This window comes from Erpetoichthys calabaricus, chromosome 9 (assembly GCF_900747795.2).
Source record: "Erpetoichthys calabaricus chromosome 9, fErpCal1.3, whole genome shotgun sequence".
Lineage (NCBI taxonomy): Eukaryota > Metazoa > Chordata > Cladistia > Polypteriformes > Polypteridae > Erpetoichthys > Erpetoichthys calabaricus.
In genome coordinates, this window is record NC_041402.2 from 166608997 (window position 1) to 166634642 (window position 25646).

The 25646-nt window shown below is 34.8% G+C and overlaps 1 protein-coding gene across 1 annotated transcript in view; it reads left to right on the forward strand.

Annotated features, from left to right (window-relative positions):
- The window catches only part of jhy (junctional cadherin complex regulator), an 86434-nt gene that overhangs the window by 1758 nt on the left and 59030 nt on the right, over positions 1-25646 (forward strand). The window contains exon 2 of the mRNA XM_028810395.2: positions 16707-17463. Within this exon, the coding sequence (XP_028666228.1) occupies positions 16707-17463 (757 nt within the window). The remainder of the gene's footprint in view (positions 1-16706; positions 17464-25646) is intronic.

Genomic DNA, 25646 nt, shown 5'->3' on the forward strand with positions numbered 1-25646 from the left:
TTACAACCTTATTCCAAAATGGATTAAATTCATTATTTTCCTCAGAATTCTACACACAACACCCCATAATAACAACTTGAAAAAAGTTTACTTAAGGTTTTTGCAAATGTATTAAAAATAAAAAAATTGAGAAAGCACATGTACATAAGTATTCACAGCCTTTGCCATGAAGCTCAAAATTGAGCTCAGGTGCATCCTGTTTCCCCTGATCATCCTTGAGATGTTTCTGCAGCTTAATTAGAGTCCACCTGTGGTAAATTCAGTTGATTGGACCTGATTTGGAAAGGCACACACCTGTCTATATAAGGTCCCACAGTTGACAGTTCATGTCAGAGCACAAACCAAGCATTAAGTCAAAGGAATTGTCTGTGGACCTCCGAGACAGGATTGTCTCGAGGCACAAATCTGGGGAAGGTTATAGAAAAATTTCTGCTGCTTTGAAGGTCCCAATGAGCACAGTGGCCTCCATCATCCGTAAGTGGAAGAAGTTCGAAAGCACCAGGACTCTTCCTAGAGCTGGCTGGCCATCTAAACTGAGCGATCGGGGGAGAAGGGCCTTAGTCAGGGAGGTGACCAAGAACCCGATGGTCACTCTGTCAGAGCTCCAGAGGTCCTCTATGGAGAGAGGAGAACCTTCCAGAAGGACAACCATCTGTGCAGCAATCCACCAATCAGGCCTGTATGGTTGAGTGGCCAGACGGAAGCCACTCCTTAGTAAAAGGCACATGGCATCCCGCCTGAAGTTTGCCAAAAGGCACCTGAAGGACTCTCAGACCATGAGAAATAAAATTCTCTGGTCTGATGAGACAAAGATTGAACTCTTTGGTGTGAATGCCAGGTGTCACGTTTGGAGGAAACCAGGCACCGCTCATCACCAGGCCAATACCATCCCTATAGTGAAGCATGGTGGTGGCAGCATCATGCTGTGGGAATGTTTTTCAGCGGCAGAGACTGGGAGACTAGTCAGGAAAAAGACTTGAGGCTGTAATTGCTGCCAAAGGTGCATCAACAAAGTATTGAGCAAAGGCTGTGAATACTTATGTACATGTGATTTCTCAGTTTTTTTATTTTTAATAAATTTGCAAAAACATCAAGTAAACTTTTTTCACGTTGTCATTATGGGGTGTTGTGTGTAGAATTCTGAAGAAAAAAATTAATTAAATCCATTTTGGAATATGGCTGTAACATAACAAAATGTGAAAAAAGTGATGCGCTGTGAATACTTTCCGGATTCTTTCTATCTATCTATCTATCTATCTATCTATCTATCTATCTATCTATCTATCTATCTATCTATCTATCTATCTATCTATCTATCTATCTATCTATCTATCTATCTATCTATCTATCTATCTATCTATCTATCTATCTATCTATCTATCTATCTATCTATCTATCTATCTATCTATCTATCTATCTATCTATCTATCTATCTATCTATCTATCTATCTATCTATCTATCTATCTTCAACGGTGTGTACTTTTCACCAATTACATTCTGGGTTGTTATTTTTCATAGCCTACAGAATGAGAGTCTTCCTGAATTGCAGCGTGGCAGTAAATAGTGAACATATGTGAACTTTGTACACATAACAATGAATCTGAACAGTTTACACTGCATTGCATTTTGTATTTTTGAAAGAGTCCAGAAACTTGCACATCAATACCATGTTAGGGGAAGTTTACAGGGCCAGTCAACACTCAGCATTAGTTTCCATTGCATGTTGTGCACACACAAAACAAAATAAAATAAGTGAAAAAATGAAAAAGTCAAATTGTGCAACACAGTCAAACCATGATCAAACAGATTGAGGCACCACAAACCAATTACTGAATTTTATAGTGCATGGAGAGTTGCTATTTCTAAGGATATGGTAATAAAATAACTTGGGACAATCTATTTGAGTGGGAAACCTCACTTACATTCACTGATACCGATCAGTCCATAAACACATGGGGCGAATGTGCAAACTCTGTACAGATTTAGGTACTGTGAGACAGGAATGACAACTATGTGCTACTACTCTGTCTGTGCTAAAGCATCTATATTAAACCTATTGAATTTCAGCCTGATTATAACTGCATTTATGTCAATCAGTTCTTGGTACTTGAGTTCATGCTGTCTATGCGTGTTCAGCCTTTCTCTGGCTAGAACATTAAAGCACAAATGTGTATGATGATAGCAGCAGCAGTAGGCAATACGTTTGCAAAACAAGGCAATAAAACTTTTTTTGAATTCTGTATTGTAAAAGACAAAGTGGAGGTAAGTGTGAATTTTCAGTAGTTTTGTCTATTTCTCTACAGAACAGTTCACATCTAGATATCAGCATTCAATAATTTCAGTATTAGCACTTGGAGATGACACTTTGAGGTGAAACACACTTGGTCAGAAGCGGTGCCCTGGAGGAAGAGGACCAGCAAAAGTGATATGCACAGCTGATATTTTTTTAAAATGGCTGCACCTCATGAAATCATGACATGATTACACTGTTTTGAAATACAGTGTTTGGGCCATCTGAAGATACAGATCAATACTCAATAACACTATTTTTGATAAATGAATATATTCTGTAAATTTTAATGCTTTTGCTTTCCTCTGTTTTTAAGTACAACAGCAGGCTAGTTCTTAAAATGTGTAAAAAAAAATGCTTAACCTTAAAACACAGTTTCATGTGGCAAATTACTATATACCAGGATTGTAAAAAATAACTTTCTCTTGAAAAATACCAAATGTATACTTTAATTTGGTTATGCAAATGTTGTTTTTTCCAGCAATTTACTTCCTGTCCATGGTTGGATTCAGCAGCATCCAATACTATCAACAATTTACAATGCTGCACTGCCTCACGAACCTATTTTGAAATAAGCAGTTTTGAAAACTGAATTAATTTAATTGTTTCATGGTATTGTTTTGCTTTCCATGACGTATACATTGTCCCAGGTTCCCTGAGTGCTTCATTTATTTGGTCTTTGAAGGCACTTGTGATACACTTAAGCTTTTTAATTGCTTAACAGAAAGTGTTCTTTTGCCATGTCAAGTTTAATTTCCTTGGGCTGTCACTGTTTGACATGCCTTTTAAAAGAACTTGTGTGCTCTTCAACAAACAGCTTCTTGAGCTGTTGTGTCTTTTCTGTTTCTCATTGACTGTAATGCTTAATTTGGTCTTTCAGTTGCAAATTGGGCTATGACAGTGCTGAAACAAAGTATACCCCTAAATCATGTCTACATTAACTCTGCAATATAATAATAGGGTTCAAAATTAATGGAAAATATAACAATAATAATATGTTCATTTATATAACACTAAGCATACATGAAATTTAGTATATGCATGCAATGTAATATAATATTCAGGTATTTGTAAGAAATCCTACTGAATAATAAGATGAAGAAGTAGTAAAATATAAGAAATAAGTAAGGTATACAAGAAAAGTTGAGGGTTGTGTAAAAGAGAAGACCAACAAAGATAAAGATTTGGAGCACCGCCTTGGTGACCCCATATTACTGAAGGTTTTTAACAAACAAAACTCACAGAACTGGAAACAAGATGGCTGGTTCCTGGGTTATGTGGTCATGTGGCAGGAAGGGGCAGTTCCAGGTGGATGGACAACAGAAGTAATGTTCACCACAGGGGGGAGAAGAGAAGGCATTAGAACATAGTGCCAACCCCTGGTCCAGCGGCTAGTTACCATCACCAAAACCATTAACCTGTCTCTCGTGTGCACATATGTGACAGTTGATAACACTATTACCTATTTATCATGCAAGTAATGATATGATAAAGTCAATTTTTTATTTTTTTATTTTTAACTGTCCCTGTGGTCATACAACAAAAGAGGAGATGAAGGAAACCAAAAAACCTGGAAGGCTTATTTCAGAGTGCACATACCTCTAGTGGCTGATAGTTCTTCATTAGTTTAAGAATACAAAGACTAGTAGAGCTAGGCAAAATGGCCATCCAGCCCCCCAAGCATTCTAGAGTAACATTATCCAAATCATAGCATGTCATAGAATCAGAGAGTCATGATGATACCAGAGTTACTATAGAAGTATTGTCTCTCAATCTTATAACATATTCCATTAGACTGTTGGTAAACTTTGACAATGGTATAGTGGTAGATAATAAAATATTAGGATTTCAAGAAGGATAAAGAGAAAGGTAAGACTTAATACCTAATTATAATTCTTTTTAATTACACATTTGAATGGATGCTATCTGCATTGTATTTATAGCCAGCATAGCTGTGTGAAGCAAACTCAAACTAAAATAATTTCAGTATGTAAACATTACTCATCACATTTTTTTTAAAACAAAAGCGAATTATTTTTAGGAAAAACACAAACTGATAAAGTATGTTTTTGTGTATCTTCTTTTAATTTTCTGTAGTGTTTTTTTTTTATGCATGTGTGTTGATGAGACATCTCATGTTTTTGTTGCATAAAAATAAAAAGCGGCTTCTCTAGCTCTTTTATGCTTCATTCTAGATAATTTTAGAAGGTCAGCACGTGAAAATTGGAGTGAATGTTGTGAGGAATATAGTGACAGTATCTGAATCCAAAGTCGTTAAGAGCGTTGTCTATAATGCAAATTTAAAAATCAATCCTAAAACATACTGCAAGGCAAGGACATGTTGGCAAATTTGGTATTAGGTGCACAAATAGTTTTTGGTTAGAAATATTACTGTTGCATTTTGAAGTGCATTGTAGTTTGTTATGTTTTTCCATGGCAGTCCCAATTAAATGCGCTTAACGGGGATCTAGCTGATTGAAAACAAAAGCATGCCACTTTCTGCCTTGTCATGTATCAGCCTCTGAGTATCCTGCAGTGACAAAAATGTCAAATAAATACTCTGTATTCTTTAAAGAACAAATGCTTGCTCTGTAATCTAGGTAATGAGCAATTTAAAGTTAGTTTTAGGTCAATAATAACATCTAAGGCTAGATGATTATGTCTCCTCATCAGATGGCAGTTTTTTATACAACAGCCGATTAGCAGAATTTCTGTTATTTTCTAACTTTTGTTTAAAAAAAATTATAACTTATAACCTCTGTGATGCTAGTCTAGCATTTATGTATGGTGTAAAGTACATCTGGGTTGTGGAGTGCAACTGACTTGTATAGCTGTGTTTTGCTTGCATATCTCTGGGAATTCATTGTATGCTTTTTGACGATTTGACCTAAAGGGTACATGCATAGAAAGAACAATAATAAAGCAATATTTAATCCTTTTTTACATGTTATTTTTTCAGAAATAATTCTAAATTCATTTATTATTTACAATAAAATAGTTTCAGTGCTATGATTAGCCCTATAATTTAACCGGCACTATGCTAGAAAAGGCAAACAAAGAAAACACAGTAATGATCTGAAAAATTTGCATCCTGAATCTGTCATATCAGTATTAAGTTCTCTCAAAATGACTAGCTTCCCTGGGTTCAGTCTTAAATGCACTTCCCCTTAATTTCCACCGATGTCCTCAAGTACGTCACGTGATTAAACCTTAAGCTGAAAGAATTCTGCTGGATCTGCTTTATCAATGTCTTCGAGGATTTTGAATACCTAGATTAGGTCCCCATGCAGTCTTCCTCTGCTCAAGACTAAGACAGGTTTAATTCTCTGAGTCTGCCAGAGTATAACATGTTCTTAAGTCTAACAGATGTAGGTGATGTAGGTTTCTTTTAAGCTACAAAACATCCAATAGTACTTTGACTTACTGAACCCTGAAATATGGATGGGGATACTCCCTCCATTTGCAGGAATCTTATTAAAGTGAAGCTTCATTCACGTACCTGCTGCAGGGCACACACATTCTCAACATTTACTCACATGGGTCATGTGGGATCATATTAGAATCGCCAGTCATCTCAACATATACATTTTGGAATATGGGAGTAAGCTGAAGTAATTTAATTAATCTACAAGAATATCAAGTCACTTTGACCACTTTGTACAGTACAGCTCATACATTTCTAACTTTCCTACAAATTGTGTTTTAATAAACTTGTTAATGTGTTGAAGTTTGTTGTGCAAGAATGCACATTTCACACAACATATCTTGAAATAAAGTATTGGCTTATAGTAATGGATTGGCAGAGCTGATGCTGCCAAGCACACTCCCAAATTTTCAGATATGCAGTCAATGTTTGAGGCAAGGAAGTCCATAATCATACATAGGTGTCTAAACTAGACCCCATCAGTTTAGTAGTGTATGTGTGCTGATGCCTATCTAACATTTTGTAATAATTTTTTAATACAAATTATATAATCCTATATATTCTTCATGACAATGCATTTTGCTATCTGTTACGGGGTCCTTGCACAAATCAATTCATCCTTTCGTCAATTTTCTGAATCTGTGGAAAATCAAAGCCAGCTTTAGTACATGACTGGGTGCAAGGTAGGAACCAGCTGGACTGGTGGGGCAACTTCATGCACACACTAATACTCACTCACTCTGGTTTAATTTAGAGTACTGTATGGGAAAATCGTTTACTTCATTCTCTTAAATTTGTTTAATAATTTTGAGCCTAGAAATTTTTCACAAATCAAATCCGATAGATGTTGTGTAACCATGTGGAAAACTTTTAAGTAATGTATGACTTGTACTTTAAAAACCAAAAAAAAAAACAAAACATATTTTTGATGTTTTATTTTTGTAATTAATAGAATTCAGCACAAGATGGCGCCAGTGTTATATGCTGGTCCACAACCAAAACATTGCCCAGATACGCTGATGAAAAACTCAGAAATGGAATAATATTGTTCAGAGCATACAGAAACATTAAATAGCTTGGGCTAAGAAATATCTCCTTGTATTGATCCTATTTCAGTGACTACTCTACTGTAAGCATAATAAATGCAGAAATGTATTTTTTGAAAGAATAATAACAACATTAAAGTTTAAATGTCTGGTCAAGTTTATGGTTATGCAAACATAGTGAAATACTTATTTGCATGTCTCCTCAGAAGGCCTGACAAAAATACAAATAAATAAATAAATGAAAGTACACATAGCATGTTGTGTGTGTGTGTGTGTGTGTGTGCGTGTGTACACACACACACACACACACCACCGGTGAAATGTTTTAGAACACCTCAGTTTTTTCCAGTTTTTCTTCAAATTTAATCAGTTGAAATGCTATGAATTTCCTAAAATGGTGAAAAGATAAGCAGTAAACTGCCAGAGGTTTAAATGTAAAGTTTATGTTAGCAGAAACCGAAAAAAAGGAAATTTTAGAATATTACAAGTATTTTGTTTTTCAGGAAACAATCAATTGGGTACAACCTACAGATGTGTAAGCCTTGTAAGTTGAAGGAAATAATTTGCACAGGTCTCCCAACTTCTGTTGATTACTTTAAAAACACCTGTCTGTCTTAAAGCAGAGTTGGAAACTGTACTCAGTGACACTTTGGTTTTCTCCAAAAGAGAAACCGGCACTTTTAAAGGTTATATTAGTCTGCCCATTTTCCTTTTGTAAATTACCTTTCTTCAGGAAGTGTAGCAAGACAGCAGCACAGTTTGTTCCAACACTGCTTTTATATAGACAGAGGGTTTGTAAGTAATCAGTAAATATTGGCACACATGTAGGAATTTTTTACATTAACTTTAAAGGATTAATTAACTTCTATTGTTGCAGAAAAGCTGTACGTTGTTAACCCATTACTTGTTTCCTGAAAAGGCTGTTTTGTATAACTCTGATAATAACATTAGGTTTCATTGTTTAGTAGCCCAATTTTTTTTTAACCTTTGTCAGTTTACTGCTTACCTTTGTACCATGTCAGGTTATTTACTGGATTTAAACTGCTTAAATATGAATAAAAAATAGAAAAATAGGGATGTTCTGAAACTTTCAGATAGATACCTTTACTTTTTCACATTTTGCTATGTTGTAGCCTTGTGGTAAAATCAGTTTTTTCCACATCATTGAACATGTATGTATGTATGTATATATGTACAGTGCATCTGGAAAGTATTCACAGCACATCACTTTTTCCACATTTTGTTATGTTACAGCCTTATTCCAAAATGGATTAAATTCATTTTTTTCCTCAGAATTCTACACACAACACCCCATAATGACAACGTGAAAAAAGTTTACTTGAGAATTTTGCAAATTTATTAAAAATAAAAAAATTGAGAAAGCACATGTACATAAGTATTCATAGCCTTTGCCATGAAGCTCAAAATTGAGCTCAGGTGCTTCCTGTTTCCCCTGATCATCCTTGAGATGTTTCTGCAGCTTAATTGGAGTCCACCTGTGGTAAATTCAGTTGATTGGACATGATTTGGAAAGGCACACACCTGTCTATATAAGGTCCCACAGTTGACAGTTCATGTCAGAGCACAAACCAAGCATGAAGTCAAAGGAATTGTCTGTAGACCTCCGAGACAGGATTGTCTCGAGGCACAAATCTGGGGAAGGTTATAGAAACATTTCTGCTGCTTTGAAGGTCCCAATGAGCACAGTGGCCTTCATCATCTGTAAGTGGAAGAACTTCGAAACCACCAGGGCTCTTCCTAGAGCTGGCCGGCCATCTAAACTGAGAGATCGGGGGAGAAGAGCCTTAGTCAGGGAGGTGACCAAGAACCTGATGGTCACTCTGTCAGAGTTCCAGAGGTCCTCTGTGGAGAGAGGAGAACCTTCCAGAAGGACAACCATCTCTGCAGCAATCCACCAATCAGGACTGTATGGTAGAGTGGCCAGACGGAAGCCACTCCTTAGTAAAAGGCACATGGCAGCCCGCCTGGAGTTTGCCAAAAGGCACCTGAAGGACTCTCAGACCATGAGAAAGAAAATTCTCTGGTCTGATGAGACAAAGATTGAACTCTTTGGTGTGAATGCCAGGCATCACGTTTGGAGGAAACCAGGCACCGCTCATCACCAGGCCAATACCATCCCTACAGTGAAGCATGGTGGTGGCAGCATCATGCTTTGGGGATGTTTTTCAGCGGCAGGGACTGGGAGACTAATCAGGATAAAGGGAAAGATGACTGCAGCAATGTACAGAGACATCCTGGATGAAAACCTGCTCCAGAGCGCTCTTGAACTCAGACTGGGGTGACGGTTCATCTTTCAGCAGGACAACGACCCTAAGCACACAACCAAGATATCAAAGGAGTGGCTTCAGGACAACTCTGTGAATGTCCTTGAGTGGCCCAGCCAGAGCCCAGACTTGAATCCGATTGAACATCTCTGTAGAGATCTTAAAATGGCTGTGCACCGACGCTTCCCATCCAACCTGATGGAGCTTGAGAGGTGCTGCAAAGAGGAATGAGCGAAACTGGCCAAGGATAGGTGTGCCAAACTTGTGGCATCATATTCAACATGACTTGAGGCTGTAATTGACATAAATAATAATAATAATAAAGGTGCATCGACAAAGTATTGAGCAAGGCTGTGAATACTTATATACATGTGATTTCTCAGTTTTTTTATTTTTAATAAATTCGCAAAAACCTCAAGTAAACTTTTTTCATGTTGTCATTATGGGGTGTTGTGTGTAGAATTGTGAGGAAAAAAATGAATTTAATCCATTTTGGAATAAGGCTGTAACATAACAAAATGTGGAAAAAGTGATGCGCTGTGAATACTTTCCGGATTCTATCTATCTATCTATCTATCTATCTATCTATCTATCTATCTATCTATCTATCTATCTATCTATCTATCTATCTATCTATCTATCTATCTATCTATCTATCTATCTATCTATCTATCTATCTATCTATCTATCTTATAGTGCCTTTCATATCTATCATTACAAGTTATAATTCCATGCACAATTTTGGATGTCTCTGACTAAATTGACTACTTTTTTATCGTGAAAAAATGGATTTCACAAAGTATCACCAAATCCTCAAGCAAAATGTCATATAGTCAGTCAGAAAATGAAAGCTGGAAAAAGTATGGCTTCTGCAACAAGACAATGATCCAAAAAATGCCTTAAATATTCTTATATATTTTGCACTTTTTTATCAAATAAATTGTAACTGTGTATCAGCATTTTTATAAAATGCCATTGTTTTAGTTTGTTTGCTGTTCAACGTGTTCACTCTAAATGTCAACAAATAACTGATTTGGCTGTAGTGTCCAGAACTTTTGCAAGAAGATATCCTCTAGAATTAATATAATTAATATATTAAATGCAGCAGATACATGAAGAAGTTTCATATGTTATTTATTTATGGTGTGTAACTGATTCTTCTTGTTTTTTTTCCTCCTGCACATTAAGAGCAGCCCATTAGTATGCATACACATTCTTGTTTGAGTTTGTCCATCAGTGAAAAGAAAGTATCTTAATGTTTTCATATTCCAATCAATTAGTTCTGAATTAAAAGAGCCACAATATATAAATACAATATATGAATTTCAAATCTTCCTCTCCTTTCTGAGTTTGTGGCATCATAATGCACTTTAGATATTCACTGCCTTGCAAGGTGATCTTTATACTGTGTTGTTTTTAATTGGCTAGAAATGAAATAACAAAATTCAAATTACTGTCTAATTGTGCACAAAAGCTATAACTTTAGGCTTACTCAAATGAAGCTTCTTCATTCTTTATTAGGTTAATTTATTATAAATTGCAAATAACGTTTATCTTAACAGAACTAAATTAACTCTACCCCAATAGCACGTTTTTTAATTAAATACAGAGTGTACTTAAAATAAGCTGCCATTTGTTTTCAAATAACAACTGAAGGATAAATGATTAACAGTGTGCTTTTATTCACCTACTCAACAATCAAAATGGCCAGTGATTGAATATTTTATTACAAGTGTGGGCTGCATAATTGTATGGGAGACCACTTTAATTTTTGTCATTTGTGTGATGCTGTATCTATTAAAAAGAAATTTGATTTTATTTTGTTTGATGTCATCATGGTAAGTATTCATAAAATAGTCCATTAGCATGTGTAGACATTGTTAAATATGCATATGAGGGCCTCTCTGCAGCTCCATTACAAACCCAGGAATCTGAAGTGTGGATATTGCATCTGTTTTCTGTCCATCAACAAAAGTAGCATACATCTATTGTCTATTGGAAATTTATTTCTGCATGCAATAAAGAAACATATATTATGTTTTGCGTGGATGATAGCTTGTTAAAGGGTACTTCATTCCCATTCTGTTCCAACGCAGTGACCTGATTGTCACTGAACAAAAGAGCCCATTTGTACACATTGCAGTACAATAGTCCTCTTGAGATTCATACTCTGATGGCTGAATCATTAAGTTTTGTTTGGAAATAATCCCATTGTGACGCAGAGCGGAGTTTTCTACAGCGACTTTCAAAACATATACAAGGAATTGAAGCATATGTATGCCGGTATGAATCTACTTTAATAAAAAAAAATTATCTATCTATCTATCTATCTATCTATCTATCTATCTATCTATCTATCTATCTATCTATCTATCTATCTATCTATCTATCTATCTATCTATCTATCTATCTATCATCATTATATATATCTGTATACAGTAATTATATATCTATCTCAATATGTAAAGCTTACTTGAAACAGCTACCAAAGTCTGTTTTTCCATAGTGAGTATTTATCTGTCTTTCAATTGTCTTCTAGAAATAGATATAGGAAAAGATCTATCCATATATTTGCAGCCAATTTTAGATCTAATCTTAAAGTTTCATATAGATATCAGAACAGCTTATTTATTATTTATTAGTTAACAAACAAGCTTGATGGATTAAATTGTCTCCTTTCATTTGTCAAATTTCTTATGTTCTCTAAATCTACAAAAAATACAAATATATTGTATAAAATTATTTGCTTCTGTACTGTAGATACAGTATTTATGTGTTTGTGCCTCTAGATTTGCCATTTGTCCTCCTATCCATTCTTAAACACATGTAATCAAAGTTAAAGATTGTAAAACTGTATTTATTAGTTCGTTTTAAATACAAGAATTACATTTTATTAAGCTAATAAATAGAAGTGTTACATTTATTTGTCAGCCTGAAATTTGTCAACAAGCCAGCCTGTTGATAACAACCTGTAAAGAATCCTCAATGGGAATTCAGTTTCTTTCCCAATGAAGGTCATCAGAGAGCCTTGAAAGCATGTCTCATAGCTTCTTGCATAGTGACATTTTTTGATAGATTGATACATGCAAATCTCATTTTTCCTTAAACATTTGGAAAGTCTAAAAATAGAAAACAAAAACTGCAAATATTATCCTTGAAACTGTTTCTATTAATTTACATTTGAGAGTAATAGTTTCAGCCTAAAATACCAAAATTATTAAGTCTTAGAAAACATCCTTAATTCTTAATGAGTTGAGTGTTTTCCTAATTTGAAAGAATTGATATTTTATGCTGCCACTGGTGTCCCCAGGAATGAAAAAGGGAATTTAAGTAGAGGTAATAGGTGAAATAGTTTCATTAATCTAAAGCTGTAGGAAAAAGATGAATTAAACCACAAGTAGACTACTTGTTTCAATAAATGAGTACATTGACCACTTATGCCAGCTCTGGGATGATAAGAACCATTTAAAATTAGCTGTAGATTTGTTTAATTATGACAGTGTCTTAAGCTTTTATTTCCTTCTAGACAATTATTTATATCTAGTTCCTTCAATGAGTGGCAACACCGACTACATCTGCCAGCAACATAGTCCTACGTCCTGCTTTATTACGCTAACAGTTTCACTTTAATAAGCATTTAAAATTAGTTGTAGGTGTTCATGACGAGATTATTTATCCACATGAACAAATTATTTCATTAGTAATGCAAATTAAAGGGTATGCACTGCAGTTAAAAGCTGAAATCACTGTGAGTTGTAAGGAAGCATAACCATTTCAGTCATATTAATCTAATTTTTAAGTTCATCTGCTTTAATAAAAATAATACATTTTATTTATATAGTGCTTTTCCCGTGCTTGAGTGGCTTTCAAATGGCAGTGATTCCTATCATAGTTTTATTTTAATTTATACAATTCTGTTGACAATATGTAATCTGTCATCATCTCATCCTTTGCCTTGTTCTACATGATTTGTTAAGAACTGCCCTTCTGTATAGTAGATGCTGATAACTAAATCTTGCATGTTTGACTCACTGTCCACAATGGTATAGAGCCCCTCATCATAAAAGTGATGCTTTCCACATCTAATAAAAGCACCACTGACCTAAGAGAATTGTGTACACCTGTAAGGCATTTTAAGAATGACCTATTCTATATTACTGATCACTATGTAAGGATGTGGTCTGCAAAGCATGGCAATTAACCAGACTGACCTCCATACAATAGATACTGATAACCAACATGTACTGTTAATTTGTTGATATGAGCATCTACTTGAGCGCAGGCATCAAATGACTAAATCTGTCATGGTCACAGATTGTGCTCTGCCTTGCAGGGACTAGAAGTTCACAAAAAATGTATTTTATTGTAGCAATGTAGCATTTCTTCTATTTACAATTGTCCTTTAACATTGAAATAATATGCTAAATGCAAAGAGAATTCATGTCAAAAGCAAGAATAGATTGTACACCAGAACCCACTGTGGCCTTCCGGACCAGAACTGAACCCCAGTACCTACTTTGCCCTTTAACTATTGATTTCTGTATTATTTTGACCAAAATAAGTAATTTATACCCACTTAGAAAATGTTTTCTTCATTTACTTTTAAGAAATGTATGCAGATATTTATTTATTTATTCATCCATCTATCCAGTTTCTTTCTGAATTCTTATAACTTTCCCAAAGTAATCTAATCCAATTCAGTATTGTGGTGGGAGGAGGTGAAAATAGCCTGTTATAGAGGTACTGAGGAAGCAACCTTGGATTGGGCGGCAGTTGTGTAAAAGATATTTTCATGCACACACTCACACAGAGAAAATTTTTAGTTAAGTAGTGGGAGGAACATTGATGTATCTGAAGTGAAACACTCACAGAGATACAGAGAAAATGCACAAACTCTACACAAACAGAGGCCAGGCACTTCTGGGAGGCAGCATCGCTAACCATTGTGTAGTTCTTTTCCTGGAATTTTTGTTTTTAAAACTGAGATTAAGCAAATGCTTCAGCAAGGCATGACAGAAAGTGATCCATGAAGCCAAATGCTGAGATTTGAAAAACAAAATTACATTTTTGAGTCTTCTCAGAGTCTAGTTCAGGTATTCAATGGAGTGTTCAGTTTGTTCCTAAAGTTATGTCACCAGAATTAAACACCAAACATAAAAAAACAAACAAAAAAAAAAAACAAAAAACCTGTCACCTCTCATAAAAAGAAAAGAACACAACATATATTGTTAAATATTAATAGTTAAACCATGTATTCCCCAAATTATATCTGCAGTAGTCATTGTGCATTGTATTATACATAGAAATGCAGTAGAAATGTGTGCATTAAGGAATTTTATCCTTTTTTTGTATTATTATTTATATTTTCACTTTCATTTTAAACTTGAGTGAAAGCAGCATAAAGATTTATCACAATATAAGTGAACAGGTTTTTCCTTCATTTTAGTATATATTTAGGAACATATTTCATAGTTTCAGATCATGTAAATAATTCTTGCATTGTTTGATTTTTGTGAATATTTTGTCATTTTCCAAATGTAGCATATATATAACATAACATTTTGTATACAGAATTGCATTTTGTATACTGAATTGGAAGATGGATGATTTTATTATCATATTTATCATGCAGAATATAAACATATTTACTTTAATGGAAAAACTGAAAAAAATTCTTCAAATAGTGAATAACAATGTTCTATTCGTAGGTGCAATAATATTTTAATTATTTTATTTCCCAGAGATCATATTACTTTCACGTTTGATTATGTTTGGGACCATTTGTTGTTCTGTTTATATGAATGAAACATATTCTGCCTGTCTGTGATTTTTAAGGACAATGTTTAAATCCAAAAAACCTGATTTTCTCAGTTTCTCCTTGCTACTTTTTAACCTGAATTGTCAATAATTGTTTTGTCCCCTGAAAATTGAAGTGTGAAACAAAAGTGGTGGTTCGGACTGAATTATGTGAGCTGTGAATTATTTCATCCCACCTGCACTTGTAGGCTAGCAGAACCATACCTTTTATATTTCCTGTTATCTCTTATTATGTTTTATTTAAGTCTTGTAATGCACTGCTGTCCATTCCATGGCCAACTCCTGCCTTGTGCCTGGTACTTCCAAGATAGACTTCAAACCCAAGAGACAATGAATTGCATCAAATGGATTTGAAAATAGATAGGTCTAGTAAGTAAAACCTGAATATTTTCCAATCAGTTATTTAACAGCCTATTCATGTTTACCTGGGATTATACTGTTCAGTAATGTTTGAAATTTAGGAGCTATTTTCACTGATATTTAATTAATTTGAAATTTGTTTAGTGAAAAGTTAGTCCCCCATGAAAGGATTAATATCTATAATTTTGTTTTGTTGTTTAGATGGATTTGTGGATACCACTGCAAAGGAAACTCATGTGTAAAAGTAAGGGGTGCCCTTGGGTTATTAGACAGTTCACATATTAAAAACAGCGTATCATTAGACAATACCTCGAAATCACTGCATTATAAAAATTTGTATAGGAAAAAATGCTTTCAAGTCAAACCTACCTAATCCAACCTTATTTCAGGGTTCATTTACCTACACAGATTAACTGAAGCCATCAACATTTAACCTTATCTGCATGTCTGTGACATGTAGGTGAGAAACACAGAGTACCAAAAAACAAATTAATGAAGATTTCTGTATACCTATCTTTCAATTGATCAGAAAGCAGGAACTAAGTATTGCGTATTCATATACATTGCAAATAACACCAGACCAGTAGCAAGTTTACCATAACTCCATCCCAATGGAAATAAGAAAAGAAAATCCAAATACCTAAAAAAAACAAAAAAAAAAAAAACAAAGTGTAAGGTGCTTCAGTCTCATGGAGTGGTGTTGTGGCAGTGCTAAACATTGTGTTGCTATGCTGCTTATGCTCAATATACAGTATACTTTATAGTCTACAATCTGGCTTGTAGACCTGAATTTTGTACATGGGTTCAGATAATAGATTAATGGTGAAATTATATGTACCACATAACTATTATTAATAGACAAAAGACCAAAAATTAAAACCAAAGTTATTTTATTTAAAGAATAGTCATAGTTTAACATATTTGTAATGTAGCTATAATAAATCATATACTGTCATATATTATTTGGCCTTCTGTTAAATTTTGCAGTTCTGTGAAATTTAGTGAAGCTTACTATGATGCAGTCTTTATAGGGTGTGAAACAGCACTGTGCTGCCATTGCACTGTGTATTAAGTTTAGTGTGTGTAACTGACTTGATTTACTGTAAATCAAAGTTTAGATTTTGAGTGGTTGGCTTTTTACCCAAAGATGTTTTTTAATGTAAATTTAAACTTGGGAAACTAAATAGCTTGCAGTCATTTATGTATTTCTTTTTGATGAAATCGTTGATCTTACCATAGTTTCAGAGAATTATATATTGCTGAGCTGCACCTGACCACTCTAAAACATACAAAGAAATATATCTTCCAGTAAACTGATTGTCAAGCTACAACAAACACGTAAGTGAAAATTTTGTATTGTAGACTCACATGGAATTGTACACAGAGTTTTATGTGACTTATCTACATAGGCAGAGTCTTTTCAGATTAAGTATTTTTATCTGGACAAACTGAAATTGTTCATCTTTGTCTCTCTCAAAAATAGGTCCCAGGATGATGATAAGTATGCATCACTTCGTTATAATCCTGACTGGAGAAACAATTTGGATGGAGCCTCAGGGTTTGCCACAGATGGACTCTCAGTTGTAGAAGACTTCAGTGGAGATTCTCTTGGGGAATCTCTTGATGTTCCACATGATAGCCCTCGCAAACCTTGGGTTGAAGACTCTGAAGGGAGAACACTTCGAATCCACACACCAGCTCCTAGCAAAGGGTCTGCTAGCTTTTCTATAAGTAAAAACAAACAAAATGTGGAAACCACACCAAAACTTCCTCCCACTCCCTATTACCCCCAGTATAGGGAAAACATGAACAAGAATAAAAGCGGTGACCCGGCAGCAGGGCTCAGTTGGAACTTCCAAAATGCAGATGTAGAAAATGTGAGACCTTATAAAGAATTTAATAAGCAATCAAGCCTCAATAAAGAGATAAAATGGAGTTCTGGCTTGGAAGAGGAAACAGATGAGCCATTGGATTATCAGTATGAGGGAGAGTTGAATTTTTCAAATGTAAAATCAACAACAGCTGGTAAAACTGTCACTCCTGTTAAGTCACATGAAGGAAAAAACTCAAACAATAGACAGTTTAAAGAGAACCGTTCCAAAAAAGTATCCCAGAAACCAGCCAGGCCTGCAGAGGACTTTGTTGAAAAAAACAAATTTACTTTGGGAGTGAATTCAGAAAAGAAAGGCTCCTACCTGCGTTATCACAGTAGGAAGAAAGAGGCTAGTGTCCAGCAGCAGGTATGTACCTTAGTTTGTTTTTATTTCTATTTCAAGTCAAGTTCCAGCATTGCTTCTGACATTTTAAGAATTGTCATAACTTCGGTGACATATTTTGCTTGATTGGCTTTGTCATAATTTACTTTATCAATACTCCACAGTCATATGGATTACAATAAGTAATTTTTGGTTGATACACTTCTTATTATATTTGGCAAAGTATTTGGCTCTGATACCTACCGTCTTTTTCCGAAAATAAGACACTGTCTTACTTTCTTTTTTGGTCCAAAATACGCACTAGGGCTTATTTTCGGGGGAGGACAAAAATAAAAGTATATTTATATATTTTTATTTAATATTTATTTATTTTACACAGAATACAGAAATTAAAATTTATTCAATTACAGTCATGTCATCTTCTTCTGGAACATCGTCATAAATCAAATTCTGAATTCTGTTCTGATTTTCCTCCAAATCCATTTCCTGTTGAATCATTGGCCCGAATCTCTCATGTCTTGCAATATAGCCATCGTTAAATGAATACTTCTTGTCTAAGTAGCCTGTTCGTAGTGCATTGGAAACACAACTATCAGTTATTTTGTCCCATGAATTTTGTACCCAATTCACAACTTCCTGTAAGCCTGGTTTTACAAAATTACCTCGATGATTTCTCACCATTCTGTTTTCAATATATTCATTGATTTCCATCCGCAAATGATCCTTGAATGGCTTGTTTATTGCAATGTCAAGTGTCTGTACTCATTTTAACTGCGGTTAAAAATTATTCACTTTATAAAAAATAAAATGACGTATGAGGAAATAATCAGACTTACAAGACTGAAATGAACAAACGTTGTATCTGCACTGTCGCTCAATGTAGACTGCTGCCTTAACGAACAATTATTTATAGTGTGCGCCAACGACGCGTTCCGTCGCATTCCGCATATGCATGCCCCCCTCCCCACCTCATTCGACCATACTCTGCGATACGCGCGACGCAGTACAACACAGCAGAGCAGAGCGGACACAATATTTATGTATTCATGCTGCCTTATGTTGTATTTTTAAGATAAATTCCAAGAATTAATTTGAAACGAACTGTAGAGGTAAACAATGAATTTCTCGGAATATTTTATTTCAAACATTTCTCTGAAATACGAGTATTAGGGAAGCTAAACATACTTAATACATCAACAGCATTTTTTAACGAATTCTTTTTTTCACATTATTTTAACTAGGGCTTATTTTCGGGGGAGGGCTTATATTACAAAAAGTTCCGAAAATCTCGATAGGGCTTATTTTCGGGGAATGTCTTATTTTCGGAAAAAGACGGTAGTAGCGCCATACCCACTCCTGTGTACTAGTCTTAATTAAGGTATTTTGTTATAGTCTGCTTTTGCCTTTATTTACTTTCCATATTCCAAAACTTGTCAGGTTATATTTATTGCCAATGCCAATTGGCCCCAAATGAGTGTGTGGGTGCTTATATGAAGGACTATCACATTTATGACAGACTCCAGTCATATGATCTTAAATTGATTTAAACTAATTGGGTGAATGGGCATCTATTTTTAAAAACTTGTGTTTATTAAAGCTAGTTTTCTGACATTTCTTTAGTTAATTTAAACAAATACATTTTAATTTTTATGCAATAAAACAATTTTTCCCAAACTTGGTCCTGAGGACCCCCTGTAGCTGCAGGTTTTTTTTCCAACCATCTTCTTTTTTTAATTGAACCCCTGGGCTAATTAAGTGAACTGTTATTTCCCAAGTTCTCAGTTTTGGGAACAATATAGAAATTAGAAAACTAAGTTTGCTAAAAATATATATACAGTATATTAAAATGTACCAAGCAGTTATATAGGAATAATGTATTTTTTTTCTTTTTAACAGTTTTTTCATCTTAATTTTCATTCTACTTTTCAAGGTCTTCTAATTGTTTAATTAATCCATTATTTACTAATTAGTGGGTCTGATGCTAAAGTAGTTGCATCCTTTGATTATTCAGTGTTGTTTACATGTGTGTCTGCTCTGCTCATTTTAAATTGTCATTAATAAGATACAACAAAGTGGGAAAACTGCACAGAGAAAGGGCAAAATATAATGACATCAACAAAAGAGAGTTAAGCATTTAAATCTATAGAAAAAGCAGAAATATTTCTAAATGTCTTATAAATGTAAAAATCATGCTGCTATGCTTTTCTGAATGTTGAATAAAAGAAAAAAAAAACAGCTAATTAAATGAGCTCAGTGTTATCAGGTGTTGTCACTGATTAGGAATGTGGTTGGAACAAAAACGTGCAGCCACAGGGGGTCCCCAGGACCAAGTTTGGGAAACACTGCAATAAAATGACATTTATATCAACAATGAAATTACATCTTGCCTGAAGAAGGGGCTTGAGTTGCCTCGAAAGCTTGCATATTGTAATATTTTAGTTAGCCAATAAAAGGTGTCATTTTGCTTGGCTTCTAGCTACATCCATAATGGGAAACATGGTACAACACCCTAGTACTACTATCCATCCATCCATCCATCCATTTTCCAACCTGCTGAATCCGAACACAGGGTCACGGGGGTCTGCTGGAGCCAATCCCAGCCAACACAGGGCACAAGGCAGGAACCAATCCCAGGCAGGGTGCCAACCCACCGCAGTAGTACTACTCTAAAACTATAATTATTAGATGAAGTGAATTATACTCATCTGTTAAGTATCTGCCTTAATAAAAAGACAACTATCTGTATTTGTTTGTGTATCTGAGTGTGCACCCGGTTGCTATGTCGTTGTTATCTGTCATTTGGTGTGAGATTTATAAAAGCAGTGTTAATGTTTGTGATGTGCCACCTGTTGGAATGAAAAATGCAATGCATTTTTTTACTACATGCATTACGATATGCATTTCAGTAGATGGTGCACGGCAAACTTTAGCACTGAATATGCTGAGAACTATGTTGAATAATTAGATTTAACGTCATCTTAGAAAGGTAGTACAGCTAATAATATTATTATGTTGACTTAAAATACAAGTAAATATAAAGTGAAAATAAAGCTTTTAAGTCATTGCGTGAGTGTTGATTGACAAGTCACGTCAAAATTAGCATAATCAATTTATTAAATTATGAATTTTTGCCCATAATGTAGAGTTAATTGCCTGAATTATACCTTGAAATTTCATTTCTCAGATAAAATTCTTATAAGGGGTTGTCGAAAAGGGTTGAACCAGAACCTTAAAGAGTTATTCTACAATGTATTAAAATTGTAACTATCAAGTCTCTAGCATTTGTAGTTTATGGTGTTTCTTGTTTCAGAACCCATACAACATGCATTCGGAAAACTGCAAAGTCAATTATCATGCTCTTGCATAGTCGGTGTGTGCCAGGACCCTTCTTATGCCACAGTGAAGAATTGGCTTTAGAATTCCTATATGGCAAGATGATTTTTGAAAATAGCTAAAAGTTTGGCCAGTGACAGAAGAAAAGTTAACCACTGTGAAGCAAATAGTAGTAGCGGATTGAAGAGTGATGGTGCGGTGCGTGAGATAGCAGACAATATAGAGGCCTGTTTTGAGTCAGTTGAATCTGTTCTTCATGAACAATTAAGCATGAGTAAGATACTGTATGTATGTTAGGCACCCAGAATACTGGTTCCTGAATGAAGAATCAAATGATCCAATGTGTCAAAGAGAATCTTAAGCTACCGAATTCAGCGAGGGAGAAGTTTCTAAAGAAGTTTAAAAACCATAGTGAAACTTTGTTTTTTATGAGGAATGAGAATGTAGTCCACATTGATTACTTGTCTCGAAAAAGTCCAGGTAACTGTCCAATATTATGCTGGTTTGGCATTTCAGGAAATCAAAAGTGGACAAAAGTGGTGAAGACAGCTGTGGCCCATCCCTCTTGCTTCACGGCATTGTCTCCATTCACTTCCTGTGTTTCAAAGGCTGCTCTATTAAACCATTTATTCAAAGAAATGTCACTCATGCCCTGTTCTCCAGACCCGTGCTGTGTGTCTACCATCTCTTCTGCAATACGAAGGACTACTTCTGTGGGATGTATTATTGTTCATAGGATTATGTCAAAAAATAAAACTTTCCTGGTTTTACTGGTGTGTCTGATAATAGGTTAGTCTCAAAACTTGCTGATAACCCCTTGTGTATCTGTTGAATTGTGTTAATACATAGCATGGACCATGGAAAGAATATTCAGTGGGGAGGGTTTCTACAGGACTCTGTATTATAACACTTGTAGCGGTATTTAGTAATGTTATAAAGATCACTTATTCAGAGTTGATATAAATTTGCCTCAAATTATGATTCTCTATTAAACATCGCACCCTAAAATTGGAATAGCATCATCATAAAATAGACTGATTAACGGTGTCCCAACAAGAAATGGTAAAAGTTAGCAATTACTTTTTTTTCAGTAAAACACATCATCCTCTGTTGTTCTCTTTTCACCATCTTCTGAATAAAAGTGACTCAACAAGTACTACAGAAAAAAAACTGTGCTTCATTATGTTTCGTTGTGGCTTATCTGTAACAAATTCTGTGTTGTTGTTTAATTTTTTATTTATTTATTTATTTGTATTTCTTTGTAAACTCAGAGTGTTTGTCATCATGCAAGCATGAAACGCAACAAAAAGCTCATTACACTGAGTTTTCATTTGTATTTCAAACATAATTAATATATATGCAGATGGACAATAGTTAAAAAATACAAGGCTTTGCTTTAATAATAAAGGATGTAATCAGTTCATTTTAGATTTATTGTACTGTGTACACATGGCAATGAACATACACCATGCCATCATTGTCCATTGCTCCAAGTCTCACTCCACAGAGTATGTAGCTATAATGTCAGAAAATATAATAGGTAGCAATGAGTGAAGGAGCCAAGTATCCCTTCGCATACAGTTTTGCAAAACTGAACCTAAAATGAATTTCATATGCAATTTCACAATTGCAAAACTCACTAAAAGTTGGTGGTGGCTGAAGTGGCCCACATTGAGTAACTAGAAATTTGCTATATGAATGTAATTGATTATTATAAAGAGTGTTATAGAGTTGGGAGGGGTAGGATGAAAGCAACATAGATTTTTAAAGGTTTGACAACACTCTACATCTCTTTTGGACCTATAACCTTCTGACAAAGGATCCAGATTAAAATAAATGGGGGAACAGTGACTTTTTAGAAATTAAACATGGCTAAACAAAATCTATAGTGACACAAAAAGATATACTCAGACAAAAGCTGTAGGCAATGAATTTGTTATGCAAAGTCAGTCAGTCATTATCCAACCCGCTATATCCTAACACAGGGTCACGAAGGTCTGCTGGAGCCAATCCCAGCCAACACAGGAACAAAACCCGGGCAGGGCACACACACACCCACACACCAAGCACACACTAGAGACAATTCAGGACCGCCAATGCACCTAATCTGCATGTCTTTGGACTATGGGAGGAAACCGGAGTACCCGGAGGAAACCCACGCAGACATGGGGAGAACATGCAAACTCCACGCAGGGAGGAAGCGAAGCGAACCCAGGTCTCCTTACTGCGAGGCAGCAGCGCTACCACTTCACCACCATGCAGCCCATTATGCAAAGTGTTTGAGCAAAAAAAATAAAACTTTATGTGTGTTTATCTAAGCCTGCCATCAGCACCATTGCACTCCTTCTGCCTGATGAGAACTGTAGCACATCAGCACTGTCACCATGTCATAAATTAATTCTGTTCTGAATTTCCCCTCAGGATTAATAAAGGTTATCTAATATAATCAAATAAAACTATGGAGGGTATTTATATATCGTATACTAAATACCTTTCTTCTTGGCCTGAATTTCATTGATTGCAAAACAGCACTGCTTTCCAGTTCTTTTTGTGAATATATTTGGTGCAATTTAATTTTTGCTTGAATAGCTGGCTCATCATTAATAACAGGGTAAAAGCAGGTGACCAAACCCTCAAAGGTTCCATAGTCTATGATACATAGTTTTTCAGTTGTTCAGTTTGGTTGAACAAATGCATTGCAAATTATATTAATTTGTCCTTCTTTCTATGTAAAACTATGCATCTGTTATCAACCCCACTTAATCTACTTTGTAATCAATGTGGCCAGAGTCTATTAACCTGGATGGGCCATCATATTTAACTACATAATGATGAATTATGGAATTCAATCTCAGGAAATACAAAAATGTATCTATATTAATAATAATAAAAATATGATTACAAACAACTTGATTTGGAGTCGTAACTGGCCAAGTAAATGAAACAACTGTAATACGTTTTGCCAAACACAAGAGGGCGCATGAACCTCATTAATTCTCACTCTATAGTTCATTTGTTAACCTTTGTTTAAAAATGTTTATTACAGCAGAAATCGTTTGCTTCCACAGAAGGAAACAAAATCATTAGGTGATTATGTGAGTGTAAAAGTTTATTAATGCAAATAATCTGTCTCCTTCTTTGTCAGTTTAGTGACCATTATCTGGGTTCAGCAAGTTTGGCCAGTTGCCCCCAGAATGTTTTGGGTGTATTGAAGCAAGTGTTATTACAGGAGAATGTTCTTTCTAGTATAACCTCCTTCAGTCACATTTAAGGGATGGTGACCTTATCATAACCCCAGGTCACAGGGTTTTTAATGCAAATAATGAGAAATAATATTATGTAAGGGCTATGGATATTTCCTTGTCTCGTTATATTAAGGCTATCCAAAGAAATTCATAAAGAAGTAAAGTTCTCAAATTTATATGTGTTTCTTTCTGTTAGAAAGAAATTCAAAAGGAGGTAAAGTTCTGAAATTATATGCATTTGTTTCTGTTAGTCTGGTGCTTTTTAAAACCGGTACAGTTAATGCTTATGAGTAAGAGCAGCAAAATATGCTTGCAACCATGTTTATTTTAATAATTAGTAATTTTTTGTTTGCTAAACACAATATTATGTGTAATTTTCATAAAATAATTTTTAATTTAGTCGAGTTCCTAAGCACATTTTGTTGGCATGGTAATCCTATCCAGTTCCCAAATGCAAAACCATAATATTTGTGCCAGATAAGGTTTATCTCATGATGAATTAGTCCTATGGGCCTGAATAGCCATTTAAAGGAAGAGGATCCCACACTAGTGGTCAATTCTTTTGAGGTTAGACAAAGACTACTAGTGGACAAAATTGCAATGGTCTAAAAGTAACATGTTGAGGGCTGGCAAGTTGTGAGAGGGGTCAAGGAAGAAAATAAGGAAATCTGCATTATCTCCATAATAATGCTTATGTGAGTGTCCTAGTGTGATTGCCTTTATGTCGACTGTCTCTCATTTACTTTCTTGCATGCTAAACTGTATAATTCCCCTATTTTCTGCCAACCTTTCTCCTTGCTAATGCATCTCTTGTTTGTTTTAACTGGTATCAAAAGAGAGAGTCTCTTTATTGGAGGTGTAAAACTGCTAAACGTGTAATTGCTTCAAGATGGAAAAGCCTGGAAGTGATGACTGTTCAGCACTGAGTTGATTCTTTTTTATTTTGTTCCCTTGGAAATGTATGTTGTTCAGTAATGCTTTTTATAAATCATTTAAACTCAAGTCTCGTTACAAGATTTTTTGCAGAGAGAATATCACACTTGACTGATGATTGATTTCATCACCTAAGTATGTCACATAACAACCAGAGTCTGGTGGGTATGTCAGGTTAGATGACTGCATCATGACTTTACAGCACAGCTTTGCATTTCCAAACTGTTGTGAGCTTACTTTTTTTAATAATATTTAAAATTGAATAATGTGCTACTTGACAAAACTGGTGTCTGTGCCAACACTTTACAGATTCAGCAAGTTCAGCTGCAATCTCTGCTTTTTTCTTTTTTTTTTTTTGTTACGTTATGATACGTAAATTGAGACAACAGATATATAAGCCTCTGTTCTGTATGTCAGGCCCAAAACATCTGTGTTCCTTATTCCTTGTCGCCAAAGTTTGGTGTAATTCATTGAAAGTAATTGGCAATGCATAGTCAGACAACTTTTTAAGATAACAAGCAATATAACAAAATTCTTATTTTATTGAAGTAAAATGAACATTATTATAATTAAGTAATGTGTATTATTAAAAAAAAAAACAGATATGCATTACTGCATTACTACCAAAGCTTATTCCTGAAATTGCGCATGTGAGTGTTCTGACTTTCTGCTGACAGCTAGTGAAAAGAAGTTAAG